The sequence below is a fragment of the Anabrus simplex genome, chromosome 1 (assembly GCF_040414725.1).
Source record: "Anabrus simplex isolate iqAnaSimp1 chromosome 1, ASM4041472v1, whole genome shotgun sequence".
Lineage (NCBI taxonomy): Eukaryota > Metazoa > Arthropoda > Insecta > Orthoptera > Tettigoniidae > Anabrus > Anabrus simplex.
The window spans coordinates 912,279,293-912,299,289 of NC_090265.1; the positions used below are offsets into that span (position 1 = coordinate 912,279,293).

A 19,997-nucleotide genomic window follows, 5' to 3' on the forward strand; every position below is an offset into this window, starting at 1 on the left:
GTTCAAACCCGGCAGAGGTAGTCGGATTTTGAAGGGCGGAAAAAAGTCCATTCGACACTCCATGTCGTACGATGTCGGCATGTAAAAGATCTCTGGTGACACATTTGGTGTTTACCCGACAAAATTCATTAAATCTCAGCCATAGACGCCCAAGAGAGTTTCGGTTTACTCGGTCTTCCACCTAGTGGGGGCCTAGAGTAAAACGGAAGGTCAAAATTGACGAGCAGACAGCCAGATGGCGTCAAATTGAAATGTCTGCACACGGTACTGAGGCCATACGATTATTATTATTATTATTATTATTATTATTATTATTATTATTATTATTATTATTATTATTATTATGCAGTAGATGTCTTCCTTTCCACTTTTCCTTGACAGGTTACTTGCCTTTATTCTCAATCTTTCGAAATGATTCCCAATGGAAAGTATGTTGCACACCCTAGTCTCTAAGCTAATGAAGATTACAGCAGAAATACTTACTGCTTAAAAATAGTTTAAGACATGGTACTTCTCTACCATTCAAATAGTGATTGATCAATATGCAGTGAATAAACATAAAACTATAGTTTATAAAGGTATTTGAAGATTTACATTGAGTATAGGTACCTGAACAAGAACAGCAGAGTGGCAGAGGGCATCATTAAGGGTGAAAATGATGTTGGCCACTGGTAAGACACCAGGATCATGACCCCAAGTGGTTACTAGCAGCTTATCATAGTTCTGGAACAATTGTGGCAACTGCCTCACCCGAGTGCCTGCCAATGAGAGGAAACTATTAAAACCATTGCATGTTATAAATCTCATTCCGTATTGACGGTTATCACTTTACAAATAAAAAGTATTTATACGATCCTCCTTTTCAATTCAAAACAATCATCAATATTAGATGGGATGATATCTATACATGTTTTGGCCTTATCTAAAGGTCATCCTCAGTACACATTCAATTATTACATTATACAAACAAATTAAAAATACTGATGAAGTGGAATTAAAACACAATGATCATGATTGACAAAGTGAAAACATGTTGAGGTAAAAAATCCTCTTATCTGAATAAAAAAAAAAATGAGACACTGTGTTGCACAACATAGTGAGACCATCAATAACTGGATTAATAAGTGTGCATCATTTGTTAAAAGGCTGTTGTCTCAAGCGGGACGACCTTGTCGGTCTCATGTCACATTGACACTAAGCTTGCCTATAGCTTACACGCTGTAAGCTATACACAAGCTTAGTGTCGTACCGCTTGAGACGACAGCCTTTTAACAAATGACGCACACTTATTAATCCCATTACTGACGGTCTCACTATGCTGCACAATACAGTGTCTCACTTTTTTTAAAAGAATCAGCAAGATTTATGTCAATCACACGATTATTCAGATGAGATGATTTTTTACCTCAACAAGATTTTACTTTGTCAATCATAATCATTGTGTTTTAATTCTACTTCATCAGTATTTTTAATTTTTTTCTATAATGTAATAATTGAAATTCTACTGAGGATGGCCTTTAGATTAGGCAAAAACATGTATAGATATCATCCCATCTAATATAGATGGTTGTTTTGTATTGAAAAGGAGGAACATATAAATACTTTTTATTTGTAAAATGAAACTATCAAAAATTAAAATTAAGCTAAATAATGAAAAGCTCTTGACTGATACAATAACAAGCACCCTTATAGTTTTATGGGATTCCAGGAGGAATTCACGCCACAGGTATATGGCTTAAATTTGTGTGTGTGTGAGAGAGAGAGAGCACGCAAACTTAAAAATAGATTTAAATTAGGGTTATGCTTGTACTGGTACTAACTAGAGCTAAATTAAAACCTATGTTATACACTAATCTGAAACCAAAGCATTATTACAAATATTTTTGGACAAGAATTTAAAAATAGCAGTGATTAAAAGACATATCGAGCTTTCTGATTGAGAAACACAAGGTTATGTTTTCTCAGGCCAGTGTGTTAATCTTACAGGAAGAAAAATATTTAAGGACTGCTTTAGTTGGGTATACAGTTACAGGTATTTGTCAAAAATTCTAGGTTGCAAGGCATTAAAGATGCATGATGCCATGCAAGCAAAAGATTTATTAAATTTAGCAGTATGATGAATAGAAATTTGAAGATTAGTCTTAGTAAACCTATCATCTTTGTTATGTACTGACTCCATAGGCTTAAATACATTATAAAAGTACAACGGAGTCTTTGTTTTCAGAATCTTATGAGTAACAACAGCTACTGATATCTTGCAGTGTTTGTGAAGTTTCAACAATCACAACTGTACATAATGCCTGGCATTCGTAATTTAATAAACACATTATGTCCTACTCCCTTCACGGCCTGATGTTCAAAGTTTCAGATAAAAATGATTGGGAATATCAGACTTTGAATAAATAGCTTATACATGTAGGACAGTGTAAATGAGATGTTAACTTTCAAAATATGCATAGATGACAACTTTTATGAGCACATTAGACATATGATCAGACTGGGATAAGATTCTGTTGAAAATTCAACCTACATTGTTAATAGTGCCACTGTAATGGATATTTGTGTCTACAATTTTTATCACTGGGAGGGATTTGAGATAAACAGTGCTTAGGAGTTTGATGGAACATATGCAAGTAAGTTGGGTTTCTTCCAGAATTTCGATATAGTGATACTCATCAATAGAGGCACCTGTTTGTGTTGAAAAATTTTGCCTAATTTTGTCATTTTTTAACAGTTATTTCGGTATATTTTCAGCTATTTTTATTTTATTTCATCAATAATTTTGCTAATTTTTATTTCCAATTTTTAGCACTAAAAGGTAAACCAATAACTTAGTTGATAACATATTTGCAGTATAACAACGTTGTATTTTTGCATATTTTTGCTTCTGCTTAGAATACATACGGTATTACACATTATATCAAAGAATGGAAATTTGAAAAATTGTATCAGCTGTCACTTTAACAAGTAGGCCCTAGCCTAAATATATAATTTACACATCAGTCTGAGGAAGACAGAGATATCAGGAGTTCTATATTACTGGGAGTCAGAGCTGCTCTCCTCTCAGACATTACATTACAATACATTGAGAATGTTCACTCACTATCAACATTACTGACTAGAATCCACAGGCCTTCATTGCAGCTCCCACAAAATGCTCATATTCTGGATTCAGGCAAAGAAGAATGGTAATCACATCAATATCTCTTCCTGCTCTACATGAACTAGTAACTAGATCCCTAAACAATGTGTATGTTTCAAAGTATTCTGATGGTGAAAGTTCTCGTAGGATGAGAATATGCTTTATTAGACAAGACAGTTAATCGTTTTCTAAATCAACTTCCATTATGCTTCTTGGATCAAAAAGTTTACCGAGATAAGAAATGATAAACTTTCCTGTGTCAAACTCTATTAAGTGGTTCAGCTTTTTCAGGCTTGCTCTACCTACAGATTGAAACAAAGATGCTAATTGTGTCTGCATTTGTATTTGTTTTGGTAGTCTGGAAGTTCATCCAAGGTTGTCTAAAAAAGAATGCATACTGTAGTAATTTAAAGCCCTTTGAAAGGTCACTAATCCTATATTTAAGTGCATGAATTAATGACATGCTGGAGCTCTTTAATGTGAGAAGCAAGTTAGAACATTTTGAACAATGCTCAACCTACTAGATCATGAAGATATTCTCCATGGTACTCAACACTTTTAAACCATGAGTTCCACCTGGTAATCACAAGAATAGGGAAGAGTTTTTAGCCTTAGTAAGTTTGTCTTCATATTTTTGATTCAAGAATTGTCTTGATGCATGCTTTCTCTTCCGTGTATTAATTAAGGAAGATGTGTTTTGCCTGTACAACACATTGGTTCAAAGCACTAAGTTCCACAGCCCACACACTGCCCACCAAATTCAGTTTATGAGCCCAGCACTGCAAGTGTACTAACCCTTCTGAAACTAAAACTCTAATTACGTTTATGCACTTAACCATGTAACGTGCTGAATCTGGAATTATAGAAACAACATTCTGGTACTAAATTTCAAGTTTGTGGATTACACTCATAATTACTTGTGAACATTTATAGCATTAACATTTGCAATAACTTTCACTCCCTCTACAAATAACTTCTGAACTGTATTATCGCCACAACTAAGCACTTTTATCAGAACCTTAAACACACACTGCCCTTTTTTATCAGTCGTTTCATCACAAAGAATTGAAACTCTCTCATCTTTCACAGCTTCTTTTGATCTTTCTCCTCCTCTTTGATGATTCAACGTACATAAACTTCATGCAGTCTTCCAGTTGTGGGCAAGTCTCCAGCACTTTATAAAAAAAAATCACTAGGCCTAATATTATTTGAATGAATTAAATGATTTATAATTATAAGTAAATGAGGGTTCCAGCATGCATTATCTAGGTCTAAATGTCATCAAACGAGAAAACTAGCATAACTGCACAAAGTTATTCGAAAAACATAACCTAAAATTTCTGCCTCGGAAAAATTGTATAGTATTGCCTGGTATATATTTCTCCATCCTCTTTCTCAGCTTTGGATGATCAACTTTTTCCAGTGGAATATTTGCCTCCATAAAAGCTCGAGTTGTAGATAAAATGAATGCGTCTTTATCGTATTTTGCTCGTTTTGTCGCTGAACTAGTGTCTGTGAGACTAACTTGTCTTCTGATGCCTGTCGTCGTTAGCACCTTTTCCTTATTCTTTTTATGTGAAACTCTGTTAATGTGTTTCAGGCACATGTCCTTTCTCTGCCACTCAATTCACACATTACAGTATTTGCACATCAGTATCTTTCTAGTTTTGTCAAACATGTATAATCCTTCCAATGCAAATTCTTTTCTGGATCAAAAACTGTCACAACCATTTTAATAAACTGAGTACAAAATAGGAAATTAAACGCACCAATCAGCAGCGATTTTCAACAGGCAAGATGAAATACACTGTCACGTAATAAATGAATACGATAAATTTCTTGCTTCACAGGAAGCTAATTTAGCGATAATCATTATACTATATATTAGCTTTTGACATATATAGAAAGGGTATAAAGTCGATTGTGGCATCGATTATCGAACTTTAACGTCACAACTCGCCTCAAATCTCCGTCATTAACTTCAAATGATGCAATTTCAAATAATTTTGCAAATTATTTTGCGATTTTGCTTAAACGTAAATAGTTTTGCATTTCTGAGTCAAATTCGTAAAATTTTGCAAAAATTTTGCAATTTTGCGCTTAAAAAAAACAGGTGCTTCTACTCATCAAAACTCTGCTGACAACAGAGTGGTCGACCAAAGGACTGTATACAATTTACCATTTTACCACGCAGCAATAGAAGGGTAGACCGAAAGGTGGAATTAAATGATTTCTAAGATCCTAATTATCAGCCTTTAAGGTTATACTATCCAAACACCAATTCCTGCTCATAAGAACTAAAATATGTACAGTGGCCTGTCTGTACTAGCAACCTGACTTCACTGCTGAAATATAATCGACGAAATAGGCAATATACAAATACGCTTTTAATACTCGTTGGAGACCTAAACTGCAGGCTTGATTTTCCAAACAGCAAAGCAGAGGAAGAGGAAGGCTTAACACGAGTCAACCAGAATGATCAAGCCACGTACATTGCCCATAACGGGCAAAGCACGATAGACGTTCTCCTAACCAATATGAAATGAATTCACCCCACATTCCAAAAGACTCTTCATATGGTCATCGGAAAGAATCTCCCAACAGATAAGAGTTTTATGCTGCTGCAACCAATGCAACCGCAAGACATAACACCTTTCAATCCAATACGAAAAATTGATTTGTCAAAAAACACAACATTAACAGAATCGTAGTGCTGAGCCAAGAGGGAATATTAAATGAAGCCCAGATGGAAATCGCACTGGAATATACTCTTCTCAAGGTGATGACGATTTTCACAGGAAGGCTAACAACATTAACAGATCCGCTGATACAGAACATCGTATACTGTAATATTCGGACCTGTACCATAGGACAGTAAAGCCAAGGTTCAACGGAGGTTGCTATGAGGCAAGGAAGAAAACTGTGAATGCACTACACATGGCCTTGGCGAACCCGCAGCCAAATAATCTGGAGCAGTATGTGCAGCTACGTACTACATAGGTTTTACTAGGAACTCATTGAATGAACTAAGACCCATTACCAAGAAATCCAGGACTTGAAGAGGATCAAAGAGGCAGAAGAAAACCCATACCAAATATTAAATCCAAGGAGGTCAAAAAATCCTGGACACATTCCAACCGAGACGTGGGAAGTGCATCTATGACAAGTACTGCACGTTTGCGAAACCTGACCACCACCGGACCAAAAAACAACGTGGTCATAATTCCAACTTCTTATGAAAGTATGTATAGAACATGCAATCAGCAGCACTCAGGATAGGAAAGCATGCGGACCAGATCAAATAAGTATTGAGCATCTAAAAGTTCTAATTCCAATGTGGAAGAGAACATGGGCTTCACTAATAAAAGAGTTATTCAAGAGGGGAAAATTCAGGAAGGCTGAAGGAGGTAAAAAATCAAGATGCTCTATAAGGCCAAATGTTTGGGGTGATACTAACAGTCCCAAGACTGATGTAATATTATTTACTTGATATATTGTATTGAAAAGGTGGACCCTCTTGTCAATTTATTTCTTATAATTGCACTTCAATACGGAACAAAAATGAAATTTAGAGCTTATAATCGTACAGAGGCATCGCACTGGAATACACTCTTCTCAAGGTGATGACGAAGATTTTCACAGGAAGGCTAACAACATTAACAGATCCGCTGATACCAGAAGAACAATTTAGATTCTAGAGGGGCAGAAATACACTTCAGGCACTGACATACGTCTTAGGATTCAAAGAGGAAGACTTAGTACCCCTGGTGGCAGGCAGCACAGAGTATTCATTGATTTCATTGCTATTGACCTGCTAAATAGAATCATAATACTAGAGAAACTGAGTCAACTAATCGGAAACAACGACTACATAATAAACATTGTCACAAACATACTATCAAACAACACTGTATACATTCAGGATAATATTTCAAGCTTAGGACCAATCACACAGACATACGGAATGTTGCAAGGCAATCCACTAAGCCCGATCCTATTTTCCATCGCCACAGATGTTGTACAGAGAATTTTACATCTATGCAGATGACATGGTTCTAACAGTCAACCAATTCAGGGATTTGCAAGAATCTTTCAACCAACTAGCATCAAGGGCCCAAGAGAGCGATCTCCAACTGAACAACCAGAAACCAGTACATATGGTGTTCAGGAATGGGGCTATATCAAGAATAAGAACAGTTATAGAGATGATTTATATCTAAAAAAGACAATGGGCAAGTTATTTAAAAATTTACAAACATTTTAGTGTCACTATATTTTCTTCTTTTAGTTAGATGCTACCTGTCCTATTACTACTATTTGGCGACTTTTTTTAATCCTTAATATAGAGGAACGAAACATATACTAATTAAGTGCCATTTAACGTATTTCCTGTAGCCTACGTGGCTCAGGCAGCAGCGCACCGGCCTCTCACCACTGGATTCCGTGGTTCAAATCCCAGTCACTCCATGTAAGATTTGTGCTGGACAAAGCGGAGGCGGGACAAGTTTTTCACCGGGCACTTCGGTTTTCCCTGTCATAATTCACTCCAGCAAAACTCTCCAATATATCATTTCATTTCTCATTCATTAATCATTGCCTCAGAGGAGTGCGACAGGCTTTGGCAGCCGGTACAATTCATATCCTCGCCGCTAGATGGGGGCTTCATTCATTCCATTCCTGACCCGGTTGAATGACTGGAAACAGGCTGTGGATTTTCATTTTTAACGTTTTCCTCATGTATTAGACCCCCCCCCCGGCTTTTCGAGATCGAGACAAAGAAAATGAAAAAAATTTAAGATTGTATAAAACATCCCCCACCAATGTAATTCATCAGAGAACAACAACGATTCCGCTTAGAAGCGGGTACAGGCTGTACTGCAGCACCGATGACATCACACAAATTTGTGAATAGTTTCGTCCGTCCCACACAACGAAAACATGCATAAAAGTCATGTGGTACGTCTGTGTTTTGTAGTTAGGAAATATCTGCTTCCATAGCATACTGCAGCTCCGATGACATCGCACAAATAGAGGAACAGTTTCATATGTACGAGCCGTGCAATGCAAGCACGCATAATCATGTGATATGTCTGTGTTTTATAGTTAGGAATGTCTGCCAGCGTTACGGTTAGCAGAATTAGCTGCTGTTCTTGGGGGTGAGTACTTTGAGAAATAAAGGAGAACAGTGCTACATTGCTCCTTTAGCATAAGCCGTACAGAGAACTGCCAACACTACCAAAGTAAGTAAATAGTAGTGGCAGTTGGAAAGGAGAAATACCACACTGACCAACAATCTCCTGGATCCTCTACATTTGAAATGCCGGGTAAGAAAAGGAATCGGGCCAAGCCAGTGACGAATTTGGACAATTTCCAGAAAGATGCCATTCGTCGGCATATTTATGACTACTGCTGTAGAAAAGACCACCCTATTCTTGCGAAACTGTCTCCGAGGGAAAGCTAACTATTTAAGGGAAGCAAGACTTCACTGAAAGTTGTCGTAAAGGAACTGGGATTCCGTTACAAGAAATTAAACGGCCGGCGAGTATTAATGGAGAGAAGTGATACTGTGATGTGGCGCTGCAGGTTTTTAAGGGACGTGATGAAGGAAAATTTTCATTAGATTGTGTGGTTAGGTGAAACATGGATCAATGCAAACCATACCGTACGAAAAGGCTGGACAGATGATTCTGTGGAAGGTACAATGGCAGTGCCCATTGGTAAAGGGGGAAGAATTATTGTGCTACATACCGGTACCACTAACAGATTTGCACCTAACTGTTTATATGTACTAAGGTCTAAGAAGACTGGTGATCACCACAAGGAGATGAATAGTGTTAATTTCCAGAACTGGTTTGAATACACGTTAATGAAAACTGTATGATAATAATGGACAACGACCCCTACCATTCCGTAATTCAGAACAAAGATCTGACAATGGCAGCAAAGAACTCGATCTTGCTAAGTGGTTAAGGAGGCACATCATTCCTATGCGGGACGACATGAAGAAAGGTGAACAGTTGCGGCTTGTGAAAGAAAACAAGCCACAATTTCCAGTGTATGTCGTGGATGAAATTACAAGACTTCATGGACATACTGTAAAGTTATTCGACTTCCACCTTATCATTGCCATTTCAATGCAACAGAGAAAATTTGGGCTCAGATTAAGCGTTATGTTGCAACCAAAAATACGTGGTTTACTGTGGTGAATGTCAGTGCCGATGATTGGAGGAAAGTTGAGCACAGTACACGAGGATTAATACGTGAGGCATGGGAAAATGAAGATGTAGAGAACTCCGTTGAAAGTTTCATAATATCTTTGGAAGCTGGTGATAGTGACAGTGATTCATTGTTGGAGCGAACCAGTGACTCTGAGATCAGTGGAGTGTTCGCTTTGCAGGCCATAACCTCCTTTCTGTGCCAGCCATTAGTGGTGAGTGATGTGTTATTTCCTCATTCTCTTTTATTCTTAATAATATATTCTCTTAATAGTGTCAGATGATGTTAGTAAGTGTAGTTTTGTGAATTTGTTTTCAATCCATATTCATTAGTTTTTCTGAGTATGGTATTACATTTTATATGGGCTGTTTACTGTGGTCGTATTCCATCAGCTGTTCTCACACGCGTAGCGCACTGGCAACGGAGGAAGGGCGATGCTCATTTGTTTTGCGAAACTTCAATTTGGAAGTAAGGCCGTGCAGAGTATAGACAAATATTCACAAATCTGCTCATGAACAATTTTTTCCAAGTGATTTACAATTGTGCAAAGCATGTTGTTGGACCTAAAATCACTACAGAGAGTTGGCATTTTGTTTGGAGCACAAGTTGTAAAATGGCATGTTTTCATTCTGATAGATAAACTCCATTCTGAAGGGAAAAGTTAAATAAATAAATGAACAAGGGCAGGAAGAAATATTATGTCGATGCATGTAGAAATCATGGATATTGGAATGTTATCTGGAAGTTAAGCTTTAATGTGAATTAATCTGACTGCATTGTGATTATGATCTGAATTTATACAATTTTGGAAAACTTTAAATCCTTTGACTATATGCAATATATGCTCATTTTGCAGATTGAGAGATAAGTAGTGGATGCTTTAGTAAAAAGCTAGTAACAATGCAACTAAGCTACCAAGTTGGAAATTTCTTTCTTTTTGTTAAAATTCCCTTTTAAAAGTTTTTAATGATGCAGTTTAAACATTTTCCTGATAAACCATTGAAACAAATATGGTAATTGACTGAAATTCCTACATATCACTTGCAAGTCAATTATAAACTGAGTAAAATATTGTTAACAAAAAGTGCGAATTGCAAGCAAGTGAAAACAAAATTAGGAATAATTAACAAGCATTTTCTAGCATATATTGGTATGAAAGAGAAAAATTAAAAAATCAAAAAAATCAATACAACCATACCTTTGGCCAGTAGCAATGATGGTGGCCCATATCCTGTGAGATGGTAAATAAACAATTTGAACCACACAGTGTTTACTTCAGGAATGGCAGGACCAAGATGAGGTGGTACACAACTACTAATAGGTCGTATCTCCTTGCTCAGGGGAGCCATAGACACCAGAAGCCTGAAGCATCAAATTGAGTTTACTGTTTGGTGTACAATTACGCTATATTTAAAAGTAAATTCCCTAAGATATATACATTCAGAGGTGCCAACCTTTGAAGTGGATTATCATTAATCACCCCTCGTCCCTGAGAAAAATTTCCGAGTCAAGTCCAAAGCATGCTCCTTCCTTCTCGATAATGACACCCCTTTTGCCCTTCCCTCTAACAATCTATTCAAAAGTATATCATATTACACAATAAAATTTGCACACAACGTGTAAGATCTGTGATAAAACAGGTAGACCTCCATAGGCTACACTGCAAGGATTATTACATAAAATGTTACTTTAAATGCTGCTCATTCCTTGTAGCTTGCTTTTTATGCAACAGCTGCTTTTGAGTGTAGTTTTTTTTTTAGGTATCCTTCCCACTGTGATAACATTTTCGTCTTCTGAACCATAAGCGATTCCAGTGCAGATGTGCTTAATGTAGGCCTCACTTCTTTCTCATCTTTCTGTCAACTGTCAGGTACACTTAACACAGCGAATACAACATTACTGAAGAATTTATAGTGAAGAAGAGCAGCGCCTGAGCTCCTTCATTCACAATGAATTTTACAACACTTATGGGTAGCAAAAGGAAGTCACGATCGAATAAGTATCGTTGCCAACTCACAAGCATGGAAACTAGGACGATTTAGGAGAAAGGCTTGAAAGGACTGAACATTTTTTCTTCTGTTATTTTTTTCCGTAGAAAATTATTTTTTCGTGATAATGTCAGCTCTCCTGTAATAATTTCCCCTTTGACCGTAATTCCGTAATCGTGAGGTGAAATCCGTAATCATTATGTACAATCCGTAATAGTTGGCACCTCTGTACATTTAAGAATAAGAGATGTAAAATTAAAAAAAAATCTTTCCTAAACAATTCAGAAGAGACAATCAGTGAAGTGATAAGTTGCTTATGCATACAGTGAAGTTAAAAAACTAAAAAATTGTCCATTATGTCATTACTGACATTCCCAGATGCCGTGATGCAGGGTTTCATCCTAGACTATATACTGTATTCTTATTTGAAAGTTGTTGCACTTTGACCCCCCTCCATGGGCTACTTCAGTTCCTGTGCAACCTTCTGAGTTGCCCACTTTACCCCCATCATTTTTGTGATAACAATGTTAGATAATATATACTCACGAATAGTTTTTGCTGAGTAGTCGAGTGCAGGTAGCTGGTTCAAGGGACTGAAGACTCTCACAACGGATCAAGTCTAAGGTGAGGTTCAGCTCCTCTCCCATCCTTCGATTGTGGCGCAGGAAGAGGATTGTGGAGCGGAGAATCAAGGCATGATCAAAGTAACGTTGTGCCTCTCCCTCACTGTCTGCAGTGGAGATCTTCTCCAACTCTGACAAGAAACTGTCGAGTGACTCATCAGACAATTTACCCACTTCAAACATAGTTACAGCATGGTTCTTCAGGCCCTGAGAAACAAGAAATTTAAGATTAATGATCATGGTGAACACTAATATACACTACGTGATCGAAAGTATCTGGACACCCCCCAAACCACACGTTTTTCATTTTAGGTGCATTGTGCTGCCACCTACTGCCAGGTACTCCATAGCAGCGACCTCAGTAGTCATTCGACATCGTGAGAGAGCAGAATGGGGCGCTCCACGGACCTCAAAGTCTTCGAACGTGGTCAGGTGATTGGGTATCACTTGTGTCAGAAGTCTGTACGCAAGATTTCCACACTCCTAAGCATCTCTAGGTCCACTGTTTCTGATGTGATAGTGAAGTGGAAACTTGAAGGGACACGTACAGCACGAAAGCGTACAGGCTGACCTCGTCTGTTGACTGACAGAGACCGCCGACAGTTGAAGAGGGTCATCAAGTGTAATAGGCAGGCATCTATCCAGACCATCACACAGGAATTCCAAACTGCATCAGGATCCACTCCAAGTACTATGACAGATCAGCGGGAGGTGAGAAAACTTGGATTTCATGGTCGAGCGGCTGCCCATAAGCCACACATCACGCAGGTCAATGCCAAATGACGCCTCGCTTGGTGTAAGGAGCGTAAACATTGAACGATTGAACAGTGGAAAAAAGTTGTGTGGAGTGACGAATCACGGTACACAATGTGGCGATCCCATGGCAGGGTGTGGGTATGGCGAATGCCCGGTGAACGTCATCTGCCAGTGTGTGTAGTGCCAACAGTAAAATTCAGAGGCGGTGGTGTTATGGTTTGGTCATGCTTTCCATGGAGGGGGCTTGCACTCCTTGTTGTTTTGCATGGCACTATCACAGCACAGGCCTACACTGATGTTTTAAGCACCTTCTTGCTTCCCACTGTTGAAGAGCACTTCGGGGATGGTGATTGCATCTTTCAACACGATCGAGCACCTATTCATAATGCACGGCCTGTGGCGGAGTGGCTATACGGCAATAACATTCCTGTAACGGACTGGAATGCACAGAGTCTCGACCTGAATCCTATAGAACACCTTTGGGATGTTTTGGAATGCCGACTTCATGCCAGGCCTCACCGACCGACATCACTACCTCTCCTCAGTGCAGCGCTTCGTGAAGAATGGGCTGCCATTCCCCTAGCAACCTTCCAGCACCCATTGAACATATGCCTGCGAGAGTGGAAGCTGTCATCAAGACTAAGGGTGGGCCAACACCATATTGAATTCCAGCATGACCGATGGATGGCGTCACTAACTTGTACGCCATGTTCACCCAGGTGTCCGGATACTTTTGATCACATAGTGTATCATAGTCATGGTCATTAAGTCAAATATTCTATTATAATGAATAAAGTATGAGGACAAGCCAAAAAGTAAATTCCCATAATATTTTATAGGCAGACAGATCAAGATGAAGAACACTGCTTCATTCAGGATTATTAATTTATTTTTTGATATAATCATTAAAGTTAGTGAGGCATCTATCATAGAAGAAAATGTGTCTTTCCTTTCCTTGATGATAGAAAGTTGCATCCAATTCAATGAACACTTCTGATTCCACGTTATTTGTCTGTTCTGCACCATTTTATCAATGGCATTGGCAAATACATCTCATGCTGATGTATAGCCACTCTGTTCTTTGTTTTATCACAGCAATTTGACCTTTGGCAAGTACAGACAGAATCCTCCTGGGAATGTTGGAAGGTTCCATGTTTTAGCCTGCAGAAAACAGATGACTATACAGACCTCCCATAACACTCATTCAGTAATTACACCATTTTGCAACTGTCATTGTGGCAAGATTCTGATTAACTGACTTGTGCACCCATGTGTAATGTATCGGAGTGACTACAAACTATTAGGTATATAAGGCAAAACAAGCTCAATTCCTTTGTTTATGATTAATAAAACAAGGAAAACTTGTTATATTTTTAATGCATTCAGTGCTGCTAGAAGTCTGTATATAATAATAATGCCATTGTTCAACAGTGACAAACAAAGCATTTATTATACAAGATTATGATGTACAGATTTATTAATTTTGAAAAATAAGATTGATAGATTACTTTATGGACAGTGCACAAAGAAATCAGACAGTAAATATGGCAAAAAAATCCCAGTCAATGAAAGATAAAAATGGCTTTGCTTGTTGCATTAGTTACAGTAGTAAATTAGTTTATTTCATGAGCTGTGCAGTTCTTCGCTGCCCCTCGTTTATGATTAGTGAGTGTTGTTTCAATAAACTACATATTTTAGGTAAAATAGAGTTTGCTTCAGTAATCGGTGGTATGTCAACTCAAATATCTTATCCTTCATTGGGAAAAGATGAAGGATTCCCAATGAAACAGAGTGCTGTGGTAATTGTTCAAACATAAATGTGCCACTGCCCTAGTCCCACGATCCTGTTCCAATAAACCAAGTATATGAACAAAGAACGAATATATTGAAAGCATACTGGTACCAGTAACTCCAAACGTAAATACACAGCCACTAAAACAGGCAGGTCTAACAAAAAGTGATAGAAATTTTAGGCCTAGATAGGTGCAAGGGACTTGGTTTGAGAAGTGTGACTGGCTTGAAAAAAATGAAATCCAGCATCAAGACTTGTTCTGGGACTGGAAGGAAAATGTAAATTAGATAGTAGTAATAAGCACACGCTGAAACATCACCTGCTACTGTTCCGTTACCAAAGGCTATCAGGATTCTCTAGAATTACTGAAACAAATAAGTTTTATTTAACATAGTATATTTCATAGCTTACCATGCCAAACCACTGCAAGATTTTTGTGATCAAATGGAAGTGCTCCGGAAAGTAGATATTCCTGTGAGTAACGAATATAATATGTATTTTTTAAAATATTTGCTTTATGTCGCACTGACACAGATAGGTTTTATGGCAATGATGGGACAGTAAAGGGCTACAAATGGGAAGGAATCAACCATGGCCTTGATTAAGGTAAGCCCTAGTGCATGCCTGGTGTGAAAATGGGAAACCACGGAATGCAAGCTGACAGCTAAGTGATGAGTGAGAAATATAACAACCAAACAGGATGCAAAAATTTCATATACTTCATAGCTGAAAATATTCATCAAAAACTTGTTAGCTGTATTTTAAAATCCCCATTTACAACAGTATTAGTTGATGGTTCAACAAACTGTTCCAATAAATCTTGCATTATTGTTTATATCAGGAGTTACCAAAGGATCTTATCTATACCTGAGCAACAAGTGGATAATTGTTACTTACTGGAGTGAGATTGCCCATCATAAGGAAAGCTGTAAGAGTAGAATCAAAGAGGAATGCAATTCTCTTGCTACGTGACTGGGTGGAGAGGAATGCAGGATCTGTTTCTTCTGTCCCACTAGATGTCTCTTCTGGTGGAGTAAGACCGGGCTCCGCTAGTGCTGAACTGAGGTCCAACATCACTGGTTCCTCTGACATAGACCTAGAAATTTGTAAGCAAATGAACACATCATCTTGACAATTTACACAATATATAACAAGATACAATGATATAGTATTTACTTGTGATGTGTTTTCTTCGATCTGTTCATCCAGGTGGGATTAAGATCAGAAAATTCTGCATCAAAGCTCTTCTTACGAGCAAAACCCAAGCGACAGTAAAGAGAGACTGCATCTTTTACTGCCTGTGGATCAATCTGTAGAACATTTGCCAACTGAAAAAAAAAATACAAAAAAAAAAAAAAAAAAATACAAAAAAAAAACAAGTACATTAAACAAGAGCAATAATATATACATGTACAGGCTTTCAGAGAATATTTATAGACTATCTTACCTCTCCGACAGATGTGTGCTCATCTATAGAAACAAAGATCTTGTATAGAAGAGTTTCGAAGTAGTCTCCCAGCACTCTATTCATAACAAAGCCTTCTAAGGGAGGAACTATGATGTAATCATCATCTTCAATAGGTACATCAAGATAGATCAAGCCTTTCCTAAAGCAGATACAGAACTTCAGTATTTGGAAGATAACATTTTCAGGATTGACATACAAAGACAAGTTTTGAAATTTCCAGTACCGTAAGTTACTTTCCATTCAATGTTTTAAGGAGAGAGAGAAATAGAGAGCAAGCATCAGTCTATGGATAGACACCAATAACTTTCTGGCTCTCAACTCTTTCCAGATCCCTTTCAAAATATCCCTGGTCACTGGTGACACGTTTTAGATTAATACAACACCACCCCAATGTGTTGCTGCAATGGAACACCTTCTTAATACACCCATGACAACCACCTAAACATGTGGCTCCTTCTCAATCTTAGCTTCTCAGTATTGAGCTCTGAGGTGCTACTTCTTCAAGAGGGTTTTTGGGGATGATTTTCTCTTATTCATTTAAAGCATGACTTACATAAAGCACAAAACAATGGGGAATAAGCAAAGAAAAAGTTCATGGTGGACACTTTTCAGCAGCCCTTATAAATTACAGTCCAGGTTCTTGAGCCATTCAACTACATCAGTTATCACATCAATAAAATCTTGCATCTCGCCTGGGTAAAATCGATAAGACACTCAAAGGCGATATGGCAGATTGTCTGACTTTCATTCCCACAATCACAGGCAGCTGATGGTTTCCAACCCAATTTATATGCCAAGGCAGCACAGTGTCCATGATTAGTGCGTAATTTTCTCCAATGTACATCCTCAACTCACAACTCATTTTTCACCATAAGGTTCAAGTGGCACATCCCCAGCATCAATATCACTTTTCTGGGCACTGATCTGTCCCTTAACAAGGACTATATTAAAACTTTTGGTCCACACTAAACCTACAAACTATCAGCAATGCTTTTATATCTGAAACTCTACCCTCCGACACTGACTTCACTAGTATAGCTTCTGGTGAGGTTATGATTATTGATTAACACTACAACCGCCGGAATATATTGTGTACCCGGAACCGCCGATGCGGTCATTTTGACCGCTTTTGAAATTACTATACTTTCGTTCTCGATACGCACGGTTACTCATTATTATAGTTCTGCCTCTGTTTCTGTACACTGCTTTAGGAGTGTCAATATTTAATTATCAATAAAAAGACTCCACCCACTCGTTACACTATTGTCAGAAACATGGCACATTGAATATGGAGTAAGTCCTGGATTTTCTTTCAAAGGGTGTATGGCGAGCAATCCAACCAAGTGTCATCTTCCCAGTCTGCTACAGTCCACTCCCCGATGCCACCAGTACCTGAAGGCGCATTATCTGGCCATGGGAGGCTTTTACCTTTGTTGTTGCGTCCCGTATTATACCATGCTTTACGGGTTACTGTTTCTACGGCTGTAATAGAATAATTGAAAACTCGTCAGTACTCAGCCTATGCAAGGCATCATTATAATTTTAATACGGTATAAATCAAGGAATTATATCAAATATGTTATGCTGTTAGATATAATTATACGAGGGGCACACTATATTGTTTTACACTTTATTTTTTGTAAGTCCGGGTATGGTTCACATTTCACTTTTGAAGGTGCTGACGTGTAACTAGTGTCTTGTTCCACCGTTTGGTAGCAGCACACAAACAGAGCCAACGAATGCACTTGTCATAGCCATTTCATAACAATACTGTCAGCGTAGGAGCAGACAACTTGGAGAGCAACCGTCAGGGACAGCGCTGTACGACTTGATTCCTATGGAAAGAAGGTATGACCAGTGCAGAAACTCATCGGCGCTTGGTGGCAGTTTGCGGAGAACATGCGCTGTCACGGAAAACAGTTTACAACTAGGTGGACGGTTGGAAAACAGGGCGCACATCGGTGGACAAGGGAACCAGTTCTGGAAGGAATGTGACAGTGTCAACACCAGCCAGCATTGCCCAGGTCGAACAGGCCATCCAAGAAAAACAAATGCATCACATTTACGGAAATGGAGGCAGCCACGTCAATTAGCCGAAGGTGTCATCAACGTGGGTACCTAAACTCTTGTCTGCAGACGAAAAGCCGAGGCGTGTGGACGTGTGCAGAGAATTTTTGCAACACCATGATCAAGATCCATCCAACTTCATGGCTAGGCTTGCGACTGGTGATGAAACATGGCTCCATTACCATGAGCCATAAAAGAAACAAAAATCGATGCAATGGAAGCCCAAGGACAGTCCACCGTCAAAGAAGTAATTTATCACCTGTTCGGGAACATGAAGAAACCTCTGAGTGGTCGCCGTTTTGCAGAACTGGACACATCTGTCAAGGCATGGGTACGCATCATTCCGAAAGAATGGTTTAAGGAAGGTCTGGAGAGACTGACACATCGATGGCAAAATTGCATACAGTTACAAGGAGATTATGTTGAGAAGGTGGACGTAAGTACTGATATGTAATGTACTTCATTTGTATGGAAAAAACTACAGTGTAAAACAATACAGTATGCCCTTCATACTAATATCAACTCATCTTCAGCCTGAACAATACGGTTTTCAGCGCGATATGAATTGGTGCTTTACGAGTTCTCACTTGACTGGTCGTTAGCTTCACGTGCATTTTCTGTATTTAGATCCTTTATATCTGGACCACATTTTACATCAAACATATCTTCAGGAGTGTCATGCAATAGACTCAGCAACTGATGGTTTAGGGGACATGTTTACTGTACTGTGACAAGCTGACGAATGAAAACACTACCGGAGACGCAGCGGAAATAATGCTCATACAATTCGTAATATATCCGAGTTACATTGTTGTGGTTTTGTACATTACCGTTGTTGATAGGATAAAAGTAGATGATTATATCTCAACGAAAGGTGTGTGTTATAATACATTTTATTATGATATTTAATACAGCGGTCAAAATGACCGCTCCGGCGGTAGTAGGTATAGCCGTTACTAACGGCAAAATAAATTATATTTAACATGGATTTTCCTGGACACTAATCAGGAAAAGTCACTGCAGCTCAATATCCTACAATAAAAACTGTAGTCAAAATTGAGCTTGGAAAATGTGTAGCGGTCATTTTGACCGCTCCGGTGGTTCTAGTGTTAAAGAGGAATTACAACTGGATAACTATCTTCTTTTAACTATAATCAGAAGGAAAAACAATGAAAAGGTCCAACCCTTAGAAGAATGATGGCATTGGCAAAGGAAAGGGAAGGACCATCAAAAGCAAAAAAAATGAAATGCTCTCTAGGCATTAATAAATGTCTGTACTGAAAAGGGCTTCTAGATTCATACAAATCTTTACAAAGTTCTAACGGACTACATATTGAAATTTACGTTTAATTTTTATCAAATATGAAGTGCCCGTTTACTGTATGTTTGTTAAATAAGTTTTTTAACCCAATCACATCATTTGACGACCCTAGCTCGCAAAGGTTATTCGTGGCATATGAATCCAATGACAAGCTCAGCTCACGGCGATGCACTGCTGTATATCAATACATGTAGTTCACTTACTAACTCACAGATGCCACTTGTATGCATTCTGAGCTGAAGTTTAGACATGTGGCTTCGGTTATTTCCCGCGCTCCAGGTTATCACACACTTCTGGAACAAGAGATAAAAGAATCTTTGTCCATATTATTTCGCTCACGTCAGTTGCAATCATGGCGTCAAGCAGATGTGTTGGTGTTGATGAAGATGGAATATGAAAGCTACCAGGTAGTGTTTTAGAGAGTGATTATGAAGACAGCGATGTTTGTGACAACAAAATAGACCCTGAAGGTCTTAGTCTGAGTTTGAGTGATGTGTGTAGCAGTGCTGATGACACGGAAAGTATACAAATTATGACGGTGGGCAAGTCTACGGTGAGACCGCGTGACCTCCTGAGAGGCCGTAGTTTTGTGTAGGCTGTGGATATGTCATTGAAGATCTACGT

General features: G+C 38.4%; 1 protein-coding gene across 1 annotated transcript in view; it reads right to left on the bottom strand.

The window, feature by feature from the left end:
* LOC136874726 (protein FAM91A1) overlaps positions 1-19,997 on the bottom strand; it is an 86,702-nt gene that overhangs the window by 33,995 nt on the left and 32,710 nt on the right. The window contains exons 5-10 of the mRNA XM_067148393.2: positions 15,965-16,124; positions 15,694-15,845; positions 15,415-15,613; positions 11,893-12,176; positions 10,557-10,720; positions 610-758 (exon numbers count right to left, since the gene is read on the bottom strand). Coding sequence (XP_067004494.2) covers positions 610-758; positions 10,557-10,720; positions 11,893-12,176; positions 15,415-15,613; positions 15,694-15,845; positions 15,965-16,124 — 1,108 coding nt within the window. The remainder of the gene's footprint in view (positions 1-609; positions 759-10,556; positions 10,721-11,892; positions 12,177-15,414; positions 15,614-15,693; positions 15,846-15,964; positions 16,125-19,997) is intronic.